Source organism: Melanotaenia boesemani, chromosome 1, assembly GCF_017639745.1.
Source record: "Melanotaenia boesemani isolate fMelBoe1 chromosome 1, fMelBoe1.pri, whole genome shotgun sequence".
Taxonomy (NCBI): Eukaryota; Metazoa; Chordata; class Actinopteri; order Atheriniformes; family Melanotaeniidae; genus Melanotaenia; species Melanotaenia boesemani.
Genome location: NC_055682.1, coordinates 25,534,370 through 25,553,307, shown reverse-complemented (window position 1 = coordinate 25,553,307; position 18,938 = coordinate 25,534,370). Strand labels below are relative to the sequence as shown.

The 18,938-nt window shown below is 41.7% G+C and overlaps 2 protein-coding genes across 4 annotated transcripts in view; one reads left to right on the top strand and one right to left on the bottom strand.

Moving 5' to 3' along the window:
- Nucleotides 1-239: 239 nt before the first annotated feature.
- On the bottom strand, nucleotides 240-15,475 carry dld (deltaD). Of its 2 annotated transcripts, XM_041987324.1 has the most exons (13): nucleotides 15,401-15,475; nucleotides 8,219-8,317; nucleotides 7,738-8,037; nucleotides 6,929-6,989; nucleotides 5,845-6,102; nucleotides 4,402-4,462; nucleotides 4,165-4,295; nucleotides 3,876-4,045; nucleotides 3,571-3,787; nucleotides 3,290-3,463; nucleotides 2,463-3,195; nucleotides 2,062-2,317; nucleotides 240-1,929 (listed from the first exon to the last, which is right to left on the bottom strand). In XM_041987324.1, exons 2-13 carry the CDS (start codon nucleotides 8,270-8,272, stop codon nucleotides 1,924-1,926), a joined length of 2,421 nt encoding a protein of 806 aa, XP_041843258.1. In that variant the 5' UTR covers nucleotides 8,273-8,317; nucleotides 15,401-15,475; the 3' UTR covers nucleotides 240-1,923. The 2 variants fall into 2 exon arrangements, with proteins under 2 accessions (XP_041843258.1, XP_041843251.1); XM_041987317.1 differs by lacking the exon at nucleotides 15,401-15,475 and having other exon boundaries at nucleotides 8,219-8,701.
- The window catches only part of fam120b (family with sequence similarity 120B), a 16,933-nt gene continuing 12,942 nt past the window's right edge, over nucleotides 14,948-18,938 (top strand). The window contains exons 1-9 of one of the 2 annotated variants that reach the window (XM_041987347.1): nucleotides 14,948-15,036; nucleotides 15,417-15,542; nucleotides 16,501-16,691; nucleotides 16,922-17,055; nucleotides 17,181-17,303; nucleotides 17,478-17,669; nucleotides 17,954-18,218; nucleotides 18,326-18,509; nucleotides 18,793-18,894. In XM_041987347.1, the coding sequence (XP_041843281.1) occupies nucleotides 15,419-15,542; nucleotides 16,501-16,691; nucleotides 16,922-17,055; nucleotides 17,181-17,303; nucleotides 17,478-17,669; nucleotides 17,954-18,218; nucleotides 18,326-18,509; nucleotides 18,793-18,894 (1,315 nt within the window). In that variant the 5' untranslated portion in view covers nucleotides 14,948-15,036; nucleotides 15,417-15,418. Of the gene's footprint in view, nucleotides 15,037-15,413; nucleotides 15,543-16,500; nucleotides 16,692-16,921; nucleotides 17,056-17,180; nucleotides 17,304-17,477; nucleotides 17,670-17,953; nucleotides 18,219-18,325; nucleotides 18,510-18,792; nucleotides 18,895-18,938 lie in introns of both variants that reach the window. The other variant, XM_041987338.1, reaches the window with a different exon arrangement.

Genomic DNA, 18,938 nt, shown 5'->3' with positions numbered 1-18,938 from the left:
GTGACAACAAATCCCTCAGTTGGAATTTATTTGTTCGACAGCTTTGTAGAGGAGCTCTAAATGTAAATATGAAGTCAAATGACTGAGTAAATTTATTTTTTGATTTGCTAATCTTGCTTTGAGATGATGCACACAAAGAAGGAGGCTGATTTGAGAACATCTGCCACAGTATATGTTTTTTCATTGTTTTGAAAAAGAAAAACAAACATAAAAATAAAATCATTCAACACCAAATAGGCTAGATTTCATTACTCTTTTTTTATTTTGGAAAAATATTGTATTTTTTCCCCCAGTAATAAAAATGACAGGCTCTGTACATACAACTTTTCTCTTAAATACAACACAGTCACAATGGTCTCAAGTGCCTAACACATACATGCATACATACTTACTTACATACATACAATATCTGCCAAATAAAAACAATACAATTTAAATTATGACAGGTTTAACAAAAACATCACAACAAAATGGAGCGCAAATAATTACATAATTAAATTAAAAGAATACATCTTTCTTTAGATAACAAATAAAATAAAAACAAAAGATCCTAACCAAGGGCAGGCAGGGTGATGGTGTCCTTAATTGGCTAATAGTGGAAGACTGGGGGTGAGGGAGGGGTGGGAGTGGGCAGTGCATACATTGACATCATACACAGGCATTACCTCTTCTCTACACACATAAACATACACACTCACACAAACATACACCTCTATAGTGCAATGAGGTCTTGGCAATTAAGTCTTTATAGCTCAGCCTACTTGGAAAAAAAACAGCGTCTTTAAGAGGTCAGAAAAAAAGGGGTCAACAGTCTATTTTGAGTTGATGCAGCATTCATTTCACTGAAAATATGCAGCTGTTTGAATTCAGCACAGAGCGTTACTAACAAATTACTTTTTTTTGCTTTATGTCATTTTTCTTTTCAATTTGTTTTCATTTATTTGTGCTCTTATGCTGACGTTTCCTTGGTTGTCCTGCCCGTAGCATTGCCCTGTGTATCACAACCTTCAGCGGTCAGAGGCCAGTATGGCCCAACAGAATCCATGTTGGATCGATCTGCAGTCACTACTGGAGTCTTCAGTTCTCTATTGTCTGCTGAGAACCAGCTCAGCCAACATTGGCTCTGTCAGTGCTGCAGAGTTAAAGATGTTCAGCTGCTGTAGGAGTTCAACTCTCAGTTTTTTAGTAGTCTTGTCAGGAAAGCTCCACTTGAGATTCCTTGAATGATTTCGTAAAAATGAGCAGACTACAGCAGGACAGGGACTCCTCATGTTGCTACAGCTCCACACACTACTCTGCAGCACTGCACAGAACATGAACAATATTCAACATCCATAACAGATTTTACACAGCAATGTAAAACCACAGCACATTACAGTACTACAACAACACTTGAAAAGTTCTCAGTACTCTTAAGGTACTTTACTGCTCATTCAATCAGTACGCCATGGTACAACATCATCAGTCGACTTCCAAGTCAATGCTCCTGCTTTATCAGGAGAGAAGAGTTCATTCTGTTATGAGCTGCAAATCTTTCAGTGCTGTGGAAAACATCAAATGAGGTCTTCATCAGTTTGCCAGCAGACTTTTGTGACTGTGTGAGTTCTCAGTCAGCACTATTTATGTACAAGTCCATATGAGTGCTAACACTGTCTTCTAGCGCTTCGTCCATAGCACTGAGTCAGCCAAAGATCTGCCTCCATCCAGCGACAAAAATATCCAGAAATCACCCGTAGTACTACTGTAGTACTCAGTCCTTGCCAAGTAGACACTAACTGGCTCATCAGCACCTTGGCTCAAAGTCCTCTGAGAAATCCCAGGGAACAGCAGCAAACAGCGGGAGTAAAACCCCCCGGAAACAAGCTGAGCTCTACTGCTCAGGGTTGGTGCGTATGAATCGCCATCAGCCACAGGAAACCAGTATCATACCTGTAAGTCAGAACGAAAAGAAGTCAGTGTTTAGTATGTTTCCCTGCAAGCATATTATATATATATATATATATATATATTTTTTTTTTTTTTTTATGTGCTCACTCAACAGACCCATTATTCTGTACTCACCTCTGTAGCAATGATACATTCATCTTTCTGGTCTGATATGACATAGATAGACTGGTATTTGGTATCAGTGGTACATGGATACCGGCTGTCACTGGGACTGTGGTATTCAATATCACTGGTTGACTGGAATTTCACATCACTTGTTGACTGGTATTTCAGCTCGCTTGCTGCGTGACAGTTTAAATCCGAGGATGACTGGTATTTTGCTTCGCTGCAGCTTGGTGACTCTGCCCCTTGTTTCTTTTCTGATGCATTGCTGTGGGATAAAAAAAAAGGTTTAGAAATGCTATCTCTTACACAAGAACTTAAATTATATTAAGGGACACGGATTAATTATGTTTATTTTTACTTAGGCAACGTGCAAAATTTCTGAGAATTGTAGGATTTTTACAGCTGTGTACCTGTTTTGTCTCTTCCGAAATCCTTCCTCTGTGTCGGACTCATCCAACACTTCACATTTGGCCTCTGGCTCATTGGGCTCCTCCTCTTTACACAGCGACAGCTCCTCAGGCCTCAGTTCGTGGACCAGGTTGTACTCCACACTGGGGTAGCGAGTCTTAAAGCCGTTCTTCTCTGATCCATTAAGCCCACTGATTCCACTCAGACCACCAAGAGAACCGGTCAGGTCAGAATGGTAATCTGCCTTCTTGTTGGTGTTTTTAATTGATGTTGTCATCACAGAGCATAGTTCCTTTTCGCTACGAAGACAATTATTGGTGGTTGTCAGGTTATTCATGGTCTCATGGCTGTCGCTGTGGACACTATCACTGTGGTGACTGTGTCGGTCCTGCAATTTCACCCGAATATACACCACCAGCACAGAGCAGCCAATCAGGATCACAAGAACGAGGAAGACACCGGCACACACAGCCGTCCAAGGGAATTCAAGGTCATCATCAACTTCACCTTCAGTATTCCCACTTTCTGAGGAAGAATATCGACGATCTGGTCCTTCTACAACTGGCTGGGAACCCCGGGGAACCTCTGGTAAAAGGAACTGGCAGTTATGACCACCATAGCCGGGCACACAGGCACACACATAGCGACCACCACGCTCATGGCAGGTGGCCCCGTTGTGGCAGGGGTTGTGATGGCAGCGAGAGATGGGGGAGCTGCAGTTTTTGTCAGTGTAGCCTGTGAATGAAGTTTAGAGTTTAAGAGTCTGGAAAACTGACACAGAACTATATAAAACAATAATTAAGAAAGTTTATGTTTATTGCTGTTATACCTGGAGGGCAAGTACAGGTGTAGCCAGTCACTCCCTCCTGACATGTACCACCATTCTGACAAGGAAAGGACTGACAGTATCCAGAAAAGGTGCTGCTAATCTCACAGTTAGGACCTGAAAATCCCTCAGGACACTGACAGACGTAAGAGTTCACCAGATCCACACATTCTGCACCTGCAGAGGACATTGGAATTGAGACAAAGACAAGAGATTAGTCTTACAGAATTCTGCTTCTAGCATTAGGTTTATTCACAGATGTGGGTACAGAGAACACAACATACCATTTAAACATGGGCTGGAGGAGCAATGGTCGATTTTCTTCTCACAGTTGAAGCCAGCATATCCCATTGGGCACTGACAGAAGTAGCCACCTTCAGGGTTGTCCACACAACGTCCACCATTAAAGCAGGGACCATCCGCACAGGTATTGGCGCTTAACTCACAGTTGTTGCCATAGAAACCAGGTGGGCAGGTGCACTTGTAGCCACTGTCTCCATCCTAAATCGGAAACATTATAAACAATGTTTACACACAAGTTTGTCATAATTATACTTAGATGCCCATTTTCCTCTGAGGTGATACTCACAGTGCAGCTGCCTCCGTTGCGACAGGGATTTCCAGAACATTCACTGACTTGGATCTCACAGCTGGCACCTGTGAATCCAGGTGGACAGGAACAAGTGTAGCTGCCTTGACCGGTGTTGGTACAGGTGGCTCCATTAAGACAAGGTTTGTGGTGTGTACAGTAGTTCAGATCTGGAAACACCAAATATAAGAATAATGAGCAAAACAGATTAAATGTGAAGCAAAAAGGGGCTGATTGCATGTTTAAGAGGACACAATCTCGTAGTAAATCCAAGCATAAACAAACTCACCCTGGTTGCAAAAGAGTCCACCCCATCCCTCCTGGCAGTTGCACTGCCAAGGTTGTTGGCAGGTGCCATGGAGACAGCCTGGGTAACGGATGCAGTCATCACAGTAACGCCCACTGAAGCCCACGCGACACCTGGGAACACAGCATTGAGTTAATAACTTTAAAAAAGTAAAGCGATATTTACATTTAAGACTGTTCCATTTAGGTATGAAATATAAAAGAACATTTTGGAACTTACTTGCACTCTCCTGGTTTATCACAGAAGCCATGTTCCTCATCACATCCAGGAAGGCAGATTGCTGCAGAGAGAAAAACAAAAAGTGTGTTGTGAATCAAGGGAAACTCAGTGTTTGCTCTCCATCAGTCTCCCATTCAGAAAGCCTTTTCATTGTTGTCTGCTTGCTCACCTGTCTGGTGATTGCACCAGGCTTCACATCTGTTTGTGTGTCTTTCTGTCTATCCAGGTTCTGTCTTCGCAAATATTGTGTTTTGATCATTTTAGCCTGTCATTGCTAATCTAAATGTCATTTTTGACTATCTGAAGGCTTGTTTCTCCAGTGCTACAAAAGTTGCTGAAATGGTTGCCTTTCAGTTTGAACAGTGAAACTAGGAGCTGTTGCAGTTTTGGTCACCAAACAGGAGAAACAGCCAACAACCTCCCTCTTTTAACATGGTTGCTCTTCAACACAAAAGCATCCCACACAAAGCCTCCTTTCTCCCCTTGACTGTGGGTCAGAAGTTTTTTCTCACCCCTTGCCCCTCTCCTCCTCCTTTCCCTCCCTTCCTCTTCCATCCACCTATGCCCTCCCCTTCTCATCTCTTCTTCTTCCTCCTCTCTTACATTCTCCTTTCCCTCCTCCTCTCCTCCTATCTCTCCTCATCCTCATCCTCATCCTCATCCCCCTCCTCCTTCTCCTCCTCCTCCTCTTCCCCCCAGAGCCAGCTGGTCTGTGTGGAGCTAACCACCAGACAGCTGCTCCATTGTCTCCTCTCACTGAGCAGCTGCCCCCTCCATAACAATACACAACCCTGCTTGGCCAATCGTCGGCCCGAGCCACAACAATACAGGACCCCCGCTTGGCCAATCGGGGAGGAGGTTTGGGGCAAGGAGGCCCCAGTGGTCTAATGGAAGGCACGCGGCGTGTGAATTACTGAGGAGCCACTGCGGCTCATTAGAATGGAGGCCTCTGCTGCTATGGGATAACTAACTGACGCCTGTTGCACACGGGCCTCGCATTATGAGGTGGAAAAAGTCTCTAACAATAAAGAGAGCTAAATGACTGTTGGGGAAATTAGAAAAGTAGTTTTATAAACTATGTAGAAGCTGAAAAGCCTTTAAGAGGGTGCCTCTTTAGTTCTTATGATTAAATGATTATTTCTTTAAGATGGTACTGATTTGTGCCTAAGTAAATCTAATGTAAACATGTATTATTATTATTACATCAGCCAGTGATTGGAGATTGGGTGCCTTGTGTAAACATCAGCACCCGCTGTTAATGACTGTACCTCTTCTTCACTTTAATAACCACAAAATCAGCTGTCACCAGAATGAAACATGAGTTATTGCATTACCAAGAAGGTGAAGCAGCATGTTGTCTTTTTAATTTCCAATGTATGGCTTCTCCCTCAACATTTTTCCATGCAGAATGATGATGCAGGATTAAAAAGCAAACCCACTCACGCTCAGTGCAATACTGGCCCTTCCAGCCAGAGTTGCATATGATCTCTCCACGCTCGCCACAGGTGAAGTGTCCAAAAGCATCATCTCTGGGCCGGCAGAAGACAGAGCAGCCATCGCCGTAGTAGTGCTCATCGCACAGGAAGCGGTAGGAGTAGCGCAGCTCTGTCCTGCCGACTGTCTGCATATCCTTGGACCATTCTTCTCCCACAGCAAGGTGGCGCTGAGTGGTGATCCTGCTGATCAAACGGTCCGGGTTGTCTGTACAAGTGAATCATAGTTTGTTATCAATCTTTTTTTTGCTTTTTTTTACAGTTTTATGGTTGAATGTTAACATAATGTCACTGTCTTAAGTTGCGGTTAGTTTGCTACAGACGTCACATCTTTGTAACTCATTCTAAACCTAACTTATTTGATTTGTCCTAGTCATAGACATGACCACACACATTTTAGTGTTTTGAAAAAAGAGAGTGCAAAACTGACATTAAACCTTAGAGGATGTTGCTAAAGTAATTCTTCTGTGAATTGTTTTACAAACATCACAAAAAAGTGCCATCCAGCTGAATTTCCATTGTCTTCCTATTATTCACACATTCTCCATCTGTGCTGCATTTCTAATGTTAAGAGTTATGAATGCAAGAGAGGAAGATGCTTATTATCACACATGTAAAAACGTGAAAATATGACATTAGATAAACAAAATTAGGTCTTGTGCCAGATTATGGCTTTTGACTTAAAGTTTTCTGTGTTTTGAATATGATCAGTGAAAACTTGGCTTGATTAAATATTTGCACCCTTTTTCCACTGAGTCTACATGATCTGAAGAGTACTTAGTTCAACTCCATTAATTTTTCAATGAATTTTTGTAGAAACTTATAAAATCTATTGGAATTTTCTTAGCAAGATGCAAAAAAACAAAAAGATAAAAAAATCACAACATATAAATCAAGAACTGTAGGTCCTAATGAACATTATTTATAATAATAATAATAATAATAATAATAAACGGCTCTGTGAGAAAACAGGGTCCTCATTAGCCTTAATGCCTGTCTGGTTTACACTGCTGCCTTCTTTGGATGTCACCCACCTGTTGTCAGGTCGTCCAGGGAGTCAGTGTGCAAAGCTTCAATGATCAGTGAAAACGTCCCCTGAGGAGAGATTGAGAGAGTCAACAGCTGCTTAGCCTAGAGGCCTCCCTCCCACAGCAGATCAGCACAAGACCATTAGGAGGCCTCGCAATAAACTTCACAGCCTAATTCCCCTGTTGATTAGGGGCCTAATAAGGCCGGCTACCTGCTCTCTTTTCACACCCCTGCTACAATCACACTCTGACACGGCAGTAAAACGAAAACGAGGCGGAATTTCAAGCTGCGCTGCCAATGATGTGCCAACTCAGAGGATGTTATATTTCCCACCACTGTTGGTCAGAGGAGAGGAGAGAATCGTTTGGTGACACCCCCCCCCCCCCCCCCCCCCCCCCCGCCCTCTTTCACACACCCTCCTCTCCTCCCCGTTTTATTCTACCAAAGAGCACAGAAATACTACAATAGCCTCTCTCACACACTGCTGACAAAGACCCTCACATGCGTTGAGTTGGGGAGCATCTGTTGGGTTTTGTACTCTTCAAAGCTAACATGTCCCACTGGAATATGAGCACAATAATTTAACTGTCTGCTCGTGGTTTTAGTTTTCCCTTAAAATGAGTGGGGTAAATATTACGCCACGCATCCTGGAAAATAAACTTGAACAGGAGATAAATGAGTCTAAATTTAGTTAAGGCTAACACACAAATCTTGCATAAAATGAATGAAGTAATTTCTTTCTGCTTGTGGCGTGTCATCAAAAACAAAGGTTATGCTAAATAGTATTTATAACAGGATGTCTACAATTACTCACTGGCCATGTGAAGCCGAAAGAAAAGCGGATTGGGTTGGTGAAAGTATCCGCATTGGTCTCCGGCACCTGGAAGGAGTTCGAGCCAAGGACGGGAGTCACAGTTCCGCCATATGTGCAGGGGGGCTCGGGGGAAACGCTGGCCTGGTAGTGCTTCAGACAGATCCGAAAAAAGGTCTTGCACTCGCATTGGTGGGCCTGCGGATGCGCAGAGCCTCCTGGGCAGCAGTTGGCGTTCCCCGCTATACCCTTCTTGTTGAGAAACTCCTGCAGCTTCAGCTCAAACATACCGGAGCACTGAACCTATGACACAAAATCAATTCAGCTTGTTTAAGGCACACATCTTCGTGATGATTTTTGATATAGGAGAAATAACATATTTAAACAGAGCCTACAATGTTTTGTTTCTTCTAAAAAATATACATGAAGACAAAGGCGTGCGCAAATTTCCCCTATTATGCCAAATGAATTTTACTGGACCTACCTGGCAGGTGAGCAGTGAGAGACTGAGAGCCAGGAGCAGACATAGGCGTCCCATTGTGTTGACAGCTCCTCAAAAAAAGCTCCACAGGTCCGTGTAGAACTATTCAAACACACATGGAGAAAGTTTAAGAAGCTCTCCGTTGTGTCACAGTCAAGGTGAGTTTTTATGCGCAAGGGTAAAGATGAAGTTGGACTTTTCCTGTAGAGCCTCTGTCTTATGTCCCTCTGTTTTCCCGCAAGAGGTGTCAGTTGTTGGAAGAAATAACGTTTTAGTGTAAAGTAATCCCCAGTAAAAGGTTCCCCTTGAAGAAGTGTCACTGAAATCCCCGATGGAAATGTATCAGTTAATTCCAACCAGTCGATGCAGAGATAGCTTTTGATGTTCTTGTTTATTTTTCCAGTTGATTGCTCGTGATATGCTGATTCCAAAGACAGAAAACAAGGATCCGCTTCTCTCTGATTCTCCTGGTGTGCCAATCCGTAAGTCTGGTAGGTCTTCTACCCTGCGCAGGGTTTTATACCGGGCCAGCAGGCCAAGGGTAATAAGATGCAAATGAGCCCCTCTGCTCCTCTTCTTCCCCTCCCTCCACCATCACCACAAGTCCGCCCAGGGGCCATCACAAAGAAAGAGGAGGAGGAGGGGTGGGGGTGGGGGTTAGGAGGGGGTGCGCAAAACTTTTCTAAACCCACCCCCTCCTCTCTTCTGCTCTCAAGGGGACAGACCAAATGGCTAGTGAGCTGTTAAATGTGCAACAACCCCTTGCTTCCCCTGATGCCTCCCTCTTCCACAACACACAGGACCCATTTACATTCCGACAAATTCTTTAACCTCCGCAAAGAAATCCTCCGCTCTATCATGAGATTTATATGCGAAGCAGCCAGTCTGACGGTGGCTTCTCATATTTGGGGTTATTATGGTAAAGCTTTGGCTGGCCTGCGCCTTGCATGGCCAACCAGCCAGCCAGCCGTCCCAACTGCGCTAACGACCATCTGCTCCGTTGCATTCCTATGGTGTTACCCTGCCGGGATTTTCACATGTTCATATCTCCAAAAACAAGTCGATCTGTTTTTATTACACTTTACCTTAATTCATTGACGTTTAGATATGTTTCCTATTGCTCCACGTGTGCATTCATTAATTCAACATGTTCTTGGTGTATTAAATCTGTTTTGCTGCTCGATCTACAGACTAAATACTAAATAAAAAAAATTATTTGATGGATGGTGTTTCCTAAGCATCAACATAATTTAATAACTGTCATGCAAAGAATAAGATGAGGTGAACAAACAATCTGTTCTAAATCTGGTCCGATATCTTTAAACACTTTGAGCTGATAAACACACAGGCGAGATGGAAAAGAAAATATTATCTTTGAGCGCAAAGACGCATCAAAATACGCACTCTCCACAGACCAACACACCTAAATCGTTTTCACTGCCCGTCTGAATATTTCCCTAACTTGCTCTTTCGTAGAGGCAGTAAAAAAGATTTGGTGGTGTGTCACTCGCGTGGCTGTCATTAAGGGACTTTGTGAGGAGAGGGAGGGGGAGCAGGAGGAGGAGGGGAGTCACAGGGAGTAAAGTTTTTTCTCTTTGTGCTTTCAGCTGTATGGTAATTGGGTCGGCAGCACCTGCTCTCCCACAATAATACAACACCAGAGAGAGAGAGAGAGAGAGAGAGAGAGAGAGAGAAACATGGCTAGTGGCAAAAACAATAATCTATAACAACGTATTTCATTTTGAAATATACACGCAATCATATGACTAAAACATCATAGGCTACAGTCACTGGGCACATGTGCGCGCTCTCCGAGTGTTTGAGAATCTGTGTTTGTCATGTGGCCACATGGCACAAACTCACCGGATTCACTGTCTAATTTGCATTTGTGTGTCTTTCCGCGAAAAAAAATGCGGGGAAGAATGCACACTTGTTGCCATGACGTTGTCATGAGCTTATCTCTGGCTGTGAACCAGCTGAAGATGTTTGTAAACTTAAACCATTTCAAGCGAATCCCTCCGCGTGGTCCAGTTTAGCTTCTTTATAAATTAAACTTAATTATTGACCGATAAACATGTAAGTTAAAACCATCGAAACTATAAAGTCGTTGATGTTGTGTAATGTGTAATCTTTTTAGCCTGCTGCTAACAAAAAGAAATTTAGCTGAAGTAAGTTGCTGATTGGTCAGAGCAGTTAATTGGGGTTTGGTGCCACACTTGTCAATCAACTCAGTCTCTATAGCACAATTCAAAGGGACTCTTTCTGAATTCCTTTCTTACAGTGTTGGCGCAGAACAAGTGCACTGCACTCGTGTACTATTTCACTTCTAATGTTTATGCATACTAGCTCACACGCACGAATAGGGTACAAGCACTGGGAGGAGGAGGTGGGGTGGTGGAGTATCTTAATGAACAACTAATTGAAGGGCTAACTCTGCATAGCATCGCTGTTTTGGTCTGCTGCTGTCCACAAACAAGGCCCTCATTCACAAACCGTAGCTAACGTATGGATAACTTTTACCTGCCATGCCAACGCATACAGTGCTGATACAATGGTCTGTGAAAGCTGCAATCGTCTTACTGCATAAGCTTGATTAGCCATGTGTGGATGTCTAATGTGGTTGGGTGTACATGAAGTGCTGTTTTCACCCCTCGTGGCCGATTGAAAGGCCTTTAACCTTAAGCTTTAACACTATTATCCCTGCCTGCCACAGTCTTTCCAGATACCCGTGTGTGTGTTTAGCTGCATGACGCTACTCCTAGCTCCTCATTTCATTTAACCAGTTGATTTCAGCCCCCTTGTCAATACTCCGAAATGCTCCTATGTGGCGTGGCGTAAAATCCTTCTCTTGAAGCCTTTTATTTGCCCTCATCCCGACTTTCAGAGGTCCCTGGTGCTTCTCTCTCTCTCTCTGTATTAGCCCCAGTATACCATCAGTCACTCATCACCACGACGTGGCACACATTTTCCGATTACGCCAGCAAAGCGTGACTGAGAGGCATGGTGAGATGGAAAGTGACCCCTCCTTGTTCACCAACATCAAGACGACATTTTTCACCCAAACATAATTTATGCCAGGAGATTCTCTGTTTTAAGGAAACAGCAGAAACTCCTCCCCTCTGATCCCTCTTTGTGTGCGCGTGAGTGTGCGTGGACGCACGCGAGGTTAAAAAAAATTGTTTAACTGGAGGTCGATTGTTTAATTGAAGTGCTTTCCTGTTGTCTATGCCTGTATGTGTAACTGCGTGCGTGCGCGCACTTGTTTGTCAGTGTGCGTACGTGTGTGTGTGCGTGCGCACGCGGGCAACTGAGAGCTCTGTGACACGCAGGGAAACAACAAAGGAAGAGGTCTCACGCCCCGCCGCCCATTCATCCCTTTCTCTAGTGAAGTAATTCCCATTGATTCCCATTGAACGGCAAGTCGCGAGCCCCTCAGGGGAGAACCGTGTGATTTGTGAAGGGTCGCGAGGACAAGACACGCCCCTTCTCGAGCCCCGGCCATCTGCTCACCAAACACCACAACACTAACCAACCACCAAATGGCTTCTCTCATCTCTATCGCTCCATACAGTCTCATTAATTTTCCGTTGTACCTGTTGCCCGTTCCTCTCAGTCACTCTCATCCCTCTGTCATTCCCCTGTCTCCTTCATTTCTTGGTCTATCCTCCAACTGAGGAAAGCCAAATGTCTCTGTAAGGGAAACTACTAGTTGCTTCCAGAGCCAACTCACAGTGGTGGCATGCAAGGGGTATGAGATGGCCATATGGCCTGTGTGTGTGTGTGTGCCAAGAAATGGATGGATGGCCATCGTGGGAACCTCCACATCATCGCCATCACACCAGTTACACTCACATACATACATGCACGCACATACACACTATTCTGCCCAGCATGACAGCCTTTACCCTGGTCAGTTGAAATCCTAGTTCAAAAGGACTGTGGATTTTGCAGTTTAACCATAAGCAAATGTTAAAACATACACAGCTAGAATACTGGTTTCACTTCATGTCTGACTATGTGGGTCACAGGTCTGAGTCACTGCATATAGATAGATAGATAGATAGATAGATAGATAGATAGATAGATAGATAGATAGATAGATAGATAGATAGACAGATAGACAGACAGACAGACAGACAGGTGCTGAGGGAGGATTTTTCCTTGGCTGATTATAATGATAAAGGGAGAGTGATGTGGCTTGATGGATAAGTCTCCCCCAGCAACAACGGCTCTGTGATCAGGTCAGAAACTTGAGATGTACCTCATCCTGTTGGATCCACAAAGAACTAAAGCAGTCCTCCATCTACAGTCACCAGTGTAGCAACTTTTGACGCCACCTGTTAGCCTAGGTGTGTGACAACTTTTAATCAGTGTATGTCGAACTTGTAATAACATAAATCATAACTACAGATGCAGTCTGTCATAAAAGTGTCTGGCTTTCTTTTCTTTTTTTTTTTTTTTTTAATTTCATTTTGCCTTTGGAAATGAGACGTTTATAGTTTTGGTGTTACGTAAATATCTTTTTTATCTTTATCTTTGTGTTTCACACTTGTAGTCAGACAGACAATCAGTTGATCAACACCTACGTAATTTAATTAGAAAAAGCAAGAATAGAAAATGGTAATAATTTCGATTAATAATTTCTTTTCCTTGCATTATCATTACAAAGAATGGTAATGTGTTATATGCATCCTTGAATATTAATGTGTATTCATTTATTCTTTTACTTATTTTCAAGAAGGACGCAAATTAGTTTGTGCTATTTAAATCCACACTTGCCAATAGCAATGAATCTGCATCTTATTTATCTGTCTTGAAATGATGACATAGCTTTTAGATTCACACGTGACACTGATGTTTACATATTACTTCACTGGGACATTAAATGTTTGATATAGACTTAAAACAAGCAAGCAAACATGCAAAAACCTCTGAATTTTGGACAAATCACACATTAGCAGCTCCCTGAGGTCCTTGCCCTATGGCCCTCCAGGGGTCCTTGGCCTTTAGTTTGAGAAACAGTGGTCTCCAGCAACAGGATTAGCCAAGCCAGCTGCCCACAGAGACCCTGGGCCCTGGACGCTGACACCAGGCCTGACCCTGGGGTGGCTACTATCAGAGAACCTGAGGCGATGTGGACAGCGCATGGTGTGTGTATGTGTGTGTGTTAGCTGCTCATTCAGTTGGACAACTGTTGAGCTCTTACAGATTTGGGCAGCGGTGTTCTTTGTATGAGTGTGTGTGTGTGCTTGTATGGTCAATTCTTTCCGGGGGTTAACTGCTGATCCAGTACAAATGGGAGGTGCTGGGGGTGGGGTGGGGCTGTGGGTAGTCGTGTGCTCCTGGAACATCTGCCTCTGTTTCTCCTGAGTCAAGCTTTGGTCAGGAGGGGGTGATGATGGAAGGCAATAGGGAGGAGGGACTCGGAGAGGATTGAAGAGAAGAAGGAAGGGTCAGCATAGGAGGAGGAGGAAGTTGAAAAGATCTAACGTGAAAAAGCAACAAACCTAAATGCTTAGAGCTGAGAATGGGATGTAGGATTATAGAGGGAAAGACCCTCTCTCAGGGTTGAATGCTGAGTTAGTGCATTGGAGTATGAATATACAAGTGCATATGCATACTAATTCAGATATAACTCGCATGTGTGTTTTTCCTGTGTGATACAAACATGTGGAAACTGCTCAACTAGATAGATGGTGTTAGTTGCTCTATTTTATGCAGCTGTCTAGATGAAATAAAAAATAAACAGTTAGATTGACTGATTTTTTTTAACAGAGTCTTTAACCTTAGTTTGTAACTTTAAAAAAAAAAAAAAAACTCTCCAAGGCTTACAGCTTTTCAGATATAAACTTTTTTTTCCTCCTATATCATAGTTGACAAATCTGTACAATTTTACACATGAAAGAATAAATAATCGTATTGGGTAAATCTGTAGATGAATCGAAAATGGTCAATAAACATTAGCTAAAGTCTGTTTGGGCAAAAACAAATTACGTAGCTACAGCCTTTGTCCAATCAAATACATACCTCTCAGAACTGAGAAGAATTTATGTTTATGTAATAGCAGATTGTTGGAGCAGCTGCCCTTGCAACATCTGCACACGGCCAGGAATATTCTTTTATTTATGATAATAATAATAATAATAACAACAATAAATTATTGCAAAGTGATTCTTATCCATTGATTTTAAATACAATAAAATTTAATTTTAGTTAAAAAATACAACTGTTTCATTGATGGCTAAAAATCATGCTGGAAAGATTAACAGCATGACTCCCCCTGCTCTGAAGAAGTTGTTTGGGAGGATTGTCCTCCCAGTCCACAGAGCATCTGGCTGAGAAACAACAGATGCTGACAGCTGGACTGACAACCAGCATATGTCCCTTCCTTTATTACTGCTCTGTGCAGACAATAGAGTTGAGGGAAGGGGGTGCTTTGTGTTGAGAAGGTGGACTTAATATCTTGTGACTTCTGAGAAGAGCCCCCATTCTCTCAGAGAGTAATTAGACCCTCTGCTTTTCTTGCCTAAAGAGTTTACTTGAGGACTGCCCAATAAAAACACAATAGTTTGTTATTGTTCATGAAAAGTTAGATTTTGTATGTAAAGTTAAAGCTACGGTGATGACCCATAACACAGGTTGCTCTGCGTTTTGTTTAACCTCTGATTTGGCTCCCAACTCATCTCACAAAACTCTTAACTTACATGCGCCGAGCACGTGTGCTTTGTTTTGCAACGCGATGACGTCACGCGCAGATTACGGAAGTTATTTGAATTTACGTTAAGTAAAAATCACAGACAAATACTGTCCGAGCATTTAAAGTAAGTTTCTGCAATTTGAAGCTATGCCAGAGATTATATTATTTTCAGATATATCACAGTAGTATGTAAGTTGTTTGTAAGGATAAAAATAGAAAACGTAATTGTGATCTATTGCTAGTGGCTACTAGCTAAGCTAACATTAACAGTTTATGTCTGCTCATACTGAACACTGCTTTGCAAATAAGCCGTCATACTGTCCCTTGTCTTTCTGCATTAATGATATAAAACAGACCAACCCGTTTTGTTTTCCGAAAACATGACTTTGCACTTTGTGTCCACTGAACCCACATACCTTTCATCAATTACCTGAAATACTCGAGTGTTTTTTTATTTATTTATCTTATTTATTTATTTTTTTACTTACTGTTTCTTCTCAGTAGGAATGGGTGTAAAAGGTCTTCAGTATTTTATGGACCGCTGCTGTCCGGACGTTTGTGTGATCGTGAACTTGAGAGAGATGGCCAGACAGCATATTGCCAACAACCAGAAAGGCTGCTCAGCCACAGGTGAAATTACCACTTGATTTTTTTTTTCTTTCAGTGCCGTGTGACATTAGATGTGTCAAGAAGTTCAGATACACAATCAATCACTATCAAAGTCAGCGCAATTTGTTATCTTATCTCTTTGGACTTCGCAGTTACAGTGTTCATAGGTGTTAAAGAAATCCAAAAGTCTAAAATACCACAAAAATATCAGAACATGCAGAATTAAAAGAAAATATCAAACGAAGGGAATAGCAGAATGAGGATGACTATGGTACATAAAACAAAATCCTCTTTAAACCCAAATAAACACTCACTACACATCAGCATGATAAACGTAGGTACATACTCCACATCATTCTTGTACTAATAGAATAATTTGACCTTATTTGTGGTGCTATTAATATAAAAAAAACAATTAAACTAAAACAAACAAATGGGCCAATGATAATATTGCAAATCATGTGACAAATATGTGTAAAAACATTAATGGTAAACACTTTCTTGAAAATATAGTCACATTTGATATAACTAGTCACAATTAAGCAATAAGCTAAGCTAACATAAACACTTTTTGTCTGCTCATACTAAACACTACCTTGTAAACAAGCCGTCATACTGTCACTTGTCTTTGTGTGTTTGTGTATGTGTGCTTTTGTGGTTGTCTGTATTTTATTTATTTATTTATTTCATATACTTTTCCTGCTAGTCTTAACAGTAAATGTAAACACGGTACTATATATATTTTTTTTTCTTTTATTATTATTATTATTATTTTAACTTTTTAGTGAATCTTTTTACTTTTTAGTCTCTGGAGAAGCAAGAAACATTCATTAAAATAATTTGAGAAGTCAAAATTTCTGTGTTAATTGTAAATAATTGGCTTTGCCCTGCAATGCAAATGTTACATTTAGAGGCTTGAGAGGTACAACAACTCATTTGTTGCTTCAGATTGTTATATTTCCATTTAACTCTTTTGCAGATCCCACACTTGTTGTGGATGGTATGGCCTGCCTGTTCTACTGGTATTCATGTAAGGACTGGGTGTGCGGGGGCCAGTGGAAGGAATATGTTGATGTTCTGAAGAGTTGGGTGGAAGCATTTACCTCTGCAGGAATCAGACTTATCTTTTTCTTTGATGGAGTCGTGGAAGATCAGAAGAGACAAGAGTGGGTGAGCACAGATGCTAATCAGGTTGCTGTGACTAGTTGTGTTTCACCTGCAGTAGGAGGAGTCCTCTTGATAGTCTCAGAAACAGGTTAACTAATTAGTTTCCTGCTCAGATAGTACAAATCATAAGTAAGATGCTGTTTCAAAAACCACTGGACTTTAATGATGCCCATTGGGCTTGTTTTGTAAATAACACAGTTTTTAACTTCTATAAGAACTTCTCTGTTCTGCAGATAAAGAGAAGACGCAGAGTAAATGGGGAGATTTCAAAAGTATTTAACCACATCAAGCTACATGGAGAGCAGCCTGGTAAAGAGCTTGTTTGTCTGCCTTCTGCTCTGGCAACATTCACACCCTTAGCTCTCAGGTCAGCATTTCCAAAAACTAATTGTGATACATTTGGTATTACATAGAAAATATTATGCTCAATAATCGTATACATGATCATTTATATAAAACAGGAAGTTTGACCAGAATTAATATTGTTTACAGGTCTTTAGGTCAGGAAGTGTTTTGCTCAGTGCGGGAGGCGGACTATGAGATTGCCAGCTATGCTCGTCAGCATGGATGTATGGGCATTCTGGGACAGGACTCAGATTTCATCATATATGACAGGTTTGCAAAAATGATTATGTTGTTGTACTTAGATTTTAAAAGTGTTAAAGTTAATGATTACAGAGTGAAGGGTATAACTTAAACTGCTGCGCTGGACTTTATGGTAATGATAAGTTACGTGAAGTGTGAATAAATTGTCTGATCTTAACATGCAGTTTTATTTAATCTTTTAAGTGCCCCATACTTGTCTGTGGCAAAGCTGCGACTAAACAGCCTCACCACCGTCATGTATGACCGGCAGAGGCTATGCAGAACCATTGGAGTGGCTGTTACCCAGCTACCACTGCTGGCATGTCTCCTAGGTAATGATGTGGTGTCAGAGGAGCAGATGCAGCACATCAGGAGCGGTGCCATGGCAACATACAGGTATGAACTGGAGTTTTCAGTCTTTATGTGAATGACATCTTTGCTCAGCTATATTGAATAATTATGTGCAAACAAAGAAAGTTGGTTGTCTGACAGATGGTGACAGCTCAAATCAGAAACCATTAGTCTTTCTTCTTTTTAACAGCACAGTGAGATCATTAGTATGTTTGTGATTTTCTAAGACTAACAGTATGGTAGACTGTCTACAGAGAAAAACACAAATCTTTTTAAGGTATTAGAAAGTGAGCCAACATAGTTTATGTAATGTATTTTACTATTAACAGGAGAAACAACCCACCACCACGTTCTGGGGCTCATCAGGGCCAGATGGTGCAAGCAGTAGCTCAGCTTGTGAGCTCTTTCCATAGCAGAGAGGAAGAGGAAAATGAACTTGTCCCAGAATATCTGAATGTGTCAGCCTCTCAGAGGGAGCTACTGAAAAAGGGGATTTACTCCTATTTACTACCTGAAGACAAAGGCTTTGAGTTGTTCGACATTTCTTCACTCCCATTTGCTTTTGAGAAATATGTTAGTCCAGAAATTTTAAAGGTATGTTATGATTCTTAACATGTATTTAAGCTGTAAGTCTCCCTACAGTTTTCAATGTACCAAATACCAGAATAGCTAAATATTTTTTACTGTGTGGTTTTCCACAGGCATGTAGAGAGAAGCATGTAGCAGCAGAGGGTTTCATGGTTTACAGTGTTGTGTGTGTTGGAGTCACTGAATGTAGCAACTCTATGGAGGATGAGGTGGACACGGAGTTGCTGCCTCAGGCCCTCGTCTACAAGTGCTGTAGACAACGCATCTATGGTCTGTTGCTGCTGCTTGGGCAAAATGGTAAGACAGCAAAAACTCAGGGTGGTTTATGCTCACACACAAATGAAGGCCTAAGCACACATGTATATATACATGTGGTCTGGTAGCATAAAAAATACTTGTTCCTTTGAATACATGCATATTTGCAAAGGAGAAGCTTTGATGTTGCCAACCTTGCAGACTTTTGTTGTAAACATCCACAAATGTCTGAGTGTGTAGTTGAAAATAAATTAAAACATATTTTTTGTATCTTGCATGCCTGGCGTTTAAATCGGTTTAATTAAAATGAACTGTTTGTTTTCAGACACCAATGTGGATCTCCCAGCAATCAAAGAGTGGTTTGTCTTCCCTGGAAACTCTTTGAAAGAACCTGACATGGTCTATCCTGTCCCGGTCAATCTCCCATGTAGTGTATCTGTTTTTATACTTGCATATTATATATACTTAAAA